The following is a 6,000-nucleotide window of genomic DNA, read 5'->3' as shown; positions in this document are numbered from 1 at the left end:
CCTTAAGCCTTCCCTTTGAGTCTAACTAAATTTTTTACATTTGTACTAAAATAAATTAACTATAGGCATTGAAAGCAGACGTTTCTCTCAGTAGTGTCTTTGCTTAGCTTTGAAATGATCCCATTTGCTTTCCTTTGTTATGCTTTTGAAAAATTAGTATTAATAATATGTTTTATATGTTTTTGGAGTCACTCCTTAAGGAACAAATTATGTATTTTCTGTTGATCTGAATGTGGAACTGAACAGAGAATTCAGTTCTCATGATGTCACAATAGAACTCTGTTGCAGGTTCTTCACTGTGTTCCATTCTCTATTAGATTGCTGTCGTCTTCAGGTAACATTTGTCTCACATTTTCACTCTCATTTTTGAGAGTGTTCTGATTTTTCTAACATTTTCCATTGCCTTTGACCCAAAAATCTGAATTTACTGCCAGCCGCTGTGATAAAACAAACAGGAAAGCATGCAAAACCAAGAAGAGACCAATTGGGAGGATGATGCTTTCACAGATGAGGACAGTGAGGAAGAGGCATGCAGTGATGAAAGCTCATCATCTGACACTGAGATGACGAGTGTCTGGGAGTCACTGCCTGATGTGTGCTTGCGGCACGTGTTCAGGTTTCTTCCTGATGGTGCTCGCAACAAGGCGTCTCTGGTTTGCCATCACTGGCACAATGTCATGCGCTCACCCTGTCTCTGGCGCACCCGTTTCTTCCACTTCAGTGGTCGGCTTTCCAAATATAAGCCATCTGACTACTGCTCAGCTGTAGGTTATGTCAGCAGTCTGGGAGTCTACCTGGAAAAGCTGGAGGTCTGTGTGTGTCCTCCACGAACAAGTGCGACAGCCCAGCGACTTAAGGAAGCCATCTGTGGTCTGTTAAATGAGCTCGTCAGGTAAGACACTATCTCCCAAATGCCTGTTAAAAATCTGTTCCATAGGGGCCACACTTTAGACTGTTTCAGGGAACTCACTAAGTAAACTGAACATAATTTTGTCTCCACAGAGTAAAGGCCCCATTGCAGTCCTTCTCCCTTGTTAGGCTGGAGATGGACCGCTCCTCCTGGGCCTCAGTGCACAGAAACTCTGTGGTGGACAGCCTGATTTATCTCCTTGAGAGCGGGGCTACAAAGCTCACCAATGTTTGTCTGAATGGGTTGAAAAATGACCTGCAACAGGTGAATGCATCAATCCAAAGATTTCCCTGGTGCTCCACTTAAATGAAAAATACACCATTTGAACAGTTAAACTGTTTGGAGCTGTTAAAAATATTTTGTTAGACAAACAGCCAAGATTGCTAGATGGGAAGACGAAAATAAATTGACAAGATATCTGATATCAAATCAAACCTGATTTGCAGATTAAGAATTAAACCTCCTCTTGGTATTGCTTTATGCTTCATGCTTGCCGTAATTCTTGTTAAAAATGTAAAAGTGTCAATTTGGTAATCCTTTTTTAATTTAATGCTTATTCATTCACCCTCCCCAACTTGTGTTCAGTTGTAACTAAATTAATTCTTGTTGCAAAAACAAACAAAAAAAGTCTCTTTTTTTTACCTCCAGGGTTTGAAGTTACTTTCTGCATTGTTACAATATCAGAAGTACCTCCCTCCGCACTGCTACATTTTGTCTTTGGACTTGAGGGGATTCTTTTCTACTACTGTGCCTGTCCATCTCAACCCCAATATGCCCCAAATCCTGGAGCAGCTGCAAGGCCTCACCAACCTGGGCCTGAGTTACTCGTGTCTGTCAGATGAGCTGCTGATCGCTCTCCAGCAAAGACATGGAGGAGGGAGATGGAACTCTGGCAGAGATGGAAGCATCCTGCGAACATTTTCACTGCACTGCACTCGGAATGAGCCACACCAGCAGGTAGGCAGGAATAGCTGAGATGCTTTGGGAACGGTGTTGAAGTCTGGTGTGGTAGCCTATGCTGAGACAACAAAAAGCGGGTAAATGGGTAAATGTTGCTGTTTCGTTTTCTTCTCTGTCAAGCTGGTGCACGGTGGCTCATGGGCAAGTTTAGCAAAAAGATGCCCGGACCTGAATGTCAACCTCACAGTTGAACAAGTCATTAACACAGAATGGCTTAGTAGGATACTGCTGCCTGGGATTCCCCTGAGAGAGTACAACATGACAGCCTTCTACTCGCCAGATGAAAACTGGAGCACCAAGCCTCTCTTCTGTGACCTGCTTCCTCTTTACAGACACAGCCTGCAGGTCAGTGTGCTGAGCAGGCAGAGACTTTGTGGTGTTGAGCTGAAACACAGTATTTGGGTTATCCCAGTTTGGGGCACTTATGTGTGATCTGCAGAGGGCTAGAGAAAGGGAGTCTGTTCATGTGAGCGTGTTTGTCTGATGATTTTAGCATTTAGCTAAAAGGAAATGCCTCAAACAGCTGCTGGCTCATCTTTTAGTCTTGCTGTATAAAGGTTGCTGTTTGGCTACGCTAACTTGATGCATCTGAGCCTGGGAATTTTTGTCTTCATAACTTTTTCCCCAAATGAATTTATTTTTTCTTTGTCATACAGCTTTGACAAATCTATGACCAAAGTTGGTTTGGTGACAGAGAAAACTATAGGGTTTATTTCAAGGTATATCTTTATATATATAAATATAAGTGGGATTTTTTTTAATGTATTCATGATCAGTCATTGTCTTGTCTGCAGTAGACAGCCATCAGAGCACTCTCAGTTTGGAGAAGCAGGGAAAGAATGCTGACGAGGAGCTAAGCTAACAGCTACTCAGAAAATGAACATCATAAGACCACATTTCCCACCATTTTTAAAAAGTCAAGCTTGAAAAGATTTTTTAGCGATTTGAGTAAACTCTGTACTATTATATATACTATTATATACTATATATTTTTTAGATGTACTTTAGAGGTATATCAATTTGAACCCAAGGATTTTTTAAGGTTTGCTTTGTTTAAGATGGTGAAAAATGTCCTTGTTCTGATTAGTTGAGCTTAGATTACCCTGTCAGAATTCCTCCCAGCCTCTCCAAACTGAGAGCTCTCTGACTGCTGACCACTAAACCTCAGTTTAAAAAACTGGCTAACCCTTAAAAGGTTTTCTCAAAAGCAAAGACACATTTTTTCAAAGTATGCCTCCATTTTCCAAAACTCTACAAATCTACAACTACACACTCAACTCCAAATCTACAAAAATTGCAGGTCAAAACCAAGCTCTTGCTAAATCAACCAAAGTTTGCCTTTAGGCATAACATAAAAGCACTTAAAAACAAAAACACTACGACATGTTCTTACACATTGGTGAAATCGATTAAAAACAACTCTGTCGACACATTTACTGGCTTCAGGCTTTGCTGATATTTTAAATGTGCTCCTGGTGTAGGCACTGAATAAAGAAGGGGTCTGTGTGTAGAGTTTTGTGCTAACAGCTCAACAAATCTTAATAATCTGTCACTTGTTAAGGAAATTACTGTATTTTTAGGTACATGACATTTTGGTTTTGAATTTTTATCTCACAAACCTCCTGATGTGAAAGTGTGTGATGTAGGCACTCGCGAAAAGAACTGCTATGACAAGGCATGTGTAAAGCACAAAGTGCTGCACGGAAGGTCAACAGAGGTCAAGAACCAGTTTAAGTTGAATCCACTTACTCCATCAACACAATGCAGACAGTCATTTCCTTGTATGTGCACAGTATCTGACCCTGGACCTGAGCAACTGCAGAGAATCACTGGATGATGAGCTGCTGGAACTGGTGCAAGTGTGTGAGCGCCTGGTGGATCTGAGATTATGGGCTTTCTTAGAAATATTCACAGTGGGGAGGCTGCTGCACTTCAGGCTGACTAAAACAATGCTACTTAACAAGATCAAGGTAAGGAAAAAGAGCAATAATACTTCAAGTGTTCCCATACTGGGGTACAGCATACATACGTGATAATGCTCTTGGTTGTTTTGCATTGCAGTTGAGAATCTACTCGATGAATGACAACCTTGAAGAGCAGGAAGACCAGCTGGAGGAAGTACTGTCTCCCTATCTGGATCTTTTCCCTCCTGAACTGGAATTTTTCGCAGCAGTCTGCCCCTTTATATGACAAATGCGAGGATGCTTGTGGTGCAGCTGAGACATGCACGCCCCTCAAAAAAAAAAAAAAAATGAAAAGAAAAAGACCTAATAAAAATAATTAAGCATGAAAATAATTTGTTATCAATCAGTAAACTCGCTGAGTAATTACTGAACATGTTGGTGTGTATGTCTAGCGCTATGTTGCTCTCTCCTGTCTATGTTTTTCTTCGGGGAATGGGGTGGGTTGTGGGTGTGGAAGTTAAACACTGACCTAGTTTCATTGTAAAGTATGATCAAGGGAGACAACGTCTGTATGAGTCTATGCACGCTCTAGCAAAGTGGGAGCACTATTTTAAGGAACAGAGATAAAGAGCCAAAAGCAAAATACCAAACTCTCATTTGCACAGTTTATGACACATTACAAAGTGTGGGAAGCTAATCCTGATGTTATAATCTCATTAATTAGATTTTTTTTCCACTACAAATACAATATTTTTTGACTATGACAAGATGCATGAGTGCAAATTTCCAAATTCCGACAACCATAATCCCCATTGTTACTAAACAAATGACATATCTCTGCATACTGGTTTGTGCTATATGTCCAAATAATTTCACATTCTCTATTCATATATCCAGTGTAGCCCACTGCCCAACCAGTCTCTAAATCTGTTGTGATAGTCACTGTTAATGATACTACTGTAAGACTCTGGGGGCAAATAATAAAGCAACATATGGAAAAACATGGATTTTTGGCATGACTGGAAATCCAAAAAAGACAACGACCATCAAATCAAGTCAAGAAATAGTTCATAGAAGAAAATATGAACCCAGTCAGACCCCAGATCAGAAAACTCATCCAGAACATGGGAACAAACATCAAACGACTGGAGATCATCACAGCAAAGGAGCGGCCCAAAATCCCAATGGAGACATTCAAAAAGATTGTTAGCAATCATAAAAACCATATACAGTGATGGAAGAAGTATTTGGTTAAGACTTTAACCAACAGGGAAAATACAGACATGGGAGTGTATTGCTTCTCCATTACATGTAAAAGATCTGAATAGTTTTTAGCAGTAATTATATGTCGTTAAAATATTAAAGACATGTTGAAAGACTAAACTTGCATTGAGTCTTTAATATCATGGTAATGGTAATGATGGTAAACATAAAAACCACATACAGTGATGGAAGAACATGTCTAAATCAAATCATGTTAGAGGTTTTAGAGTTTAAAAGAAATCAGTCGTCAGTCAGCTGTTAACCACCCACAGACATGTGAAATGTGACCCCAATTACTCTTACGCTTTATGTCTTAAACTCTGTTCAACATAATGCTGTCTATTTGTGTTAGTTCTTCGTCTAAGTAACTAGTTGCTTTAGCTGTGAAACTAATGAGGTGAAAGAAGAGGTAAAAGGTATTACTGTTGAGTGGTATGGACTACTTGTTGCCACATGGAGGCCACGGATCATGTGATCTAATTCAGTTTGAATGTGTTATGCACTACTGTTGTCAACCTAAGACACCTTAAGCCCCTGTACTTCTACTAAGATTCAAACACACAGAGTCAACATATTTATTCATTAAGCATTTAGCAGATGCTTTTGACCCAGTGTTGATAACAAGTTAGGAATACACCGGAGAGTTATTTAGCTTTTAGTATCTTCAACAAGCTGGGGATCAAACCAGGAACATTCTACTTGAAAGACGACCACTTTGCTTCCTGAGGTACATCTACCCTTGAGCACAAGTACAGAAATAACCTATATTTACACCAACTAAGACAATAAACTGTTTATCATTAACATATCAAACACAAAATCTTGATAAAACACTTTTATCACAACAACTTTATGTAGTTTTTCGCCTAGAAAAACATTTAGTATAAACTCTTTGGGGTTTGACTGTTTTCTTATTTGAGTTAACATGTATTCATTCTGTTTAGACTGTCCGATAAATCTATA

General features: G+C 39.6%; 1 protein-coding gene across 1 annotated transcript; it reads left to right on the top strand.

The window, feature by feature from the left end:
- The first annotated feature begins 461 nt into the window (after positions 1 to 461).
- On the top strand, positions 462 to 4,113 carry LOC140279286 (F-box only protein 39-like). The gene is made up of 6 exons (XM_072374408.1): positions 462 to 892; positions 1,003 to 1,174; positions 1,559 to 1,867; positions 1,991 to 2,215; positions 3,664 to 3,840; positions 3,932 to 4,113. Exons 1-6 carry the CDS (start codon positions 462 to 464, stop codon positions 4,058 to 4,060), a joined length of 1,443 nt encoding a protein of 480 aa, XP_072230509.1. The 3' UTR covers positions 4,061 to 4,113.
- Positions 4,114 to 6,000: the final 1,887 nt, after the last annotated feature.

This window comes from Leuresthes tenuis, unplaced genomic scaffold (assembly GCF_036924035.1).
Source record: "Leuresthes tenuis unplaced genomic scaffold, fLeuTen1.0.hap1 SCAF_21, whole genome shotgun sequence".
NCBI classification, from domain to species: Eukaryota; Metazoa; Chordata; class Actinopteri; order Atheriniformes; family Atherinopsidae; genus Leuresthes; species Leuresthes tenuis.
The sequence above is the reverse complement of the archived record's forward strand: the minus strand, read 5'-3'. Positions and strand labels throughout refer to the sequence as shown.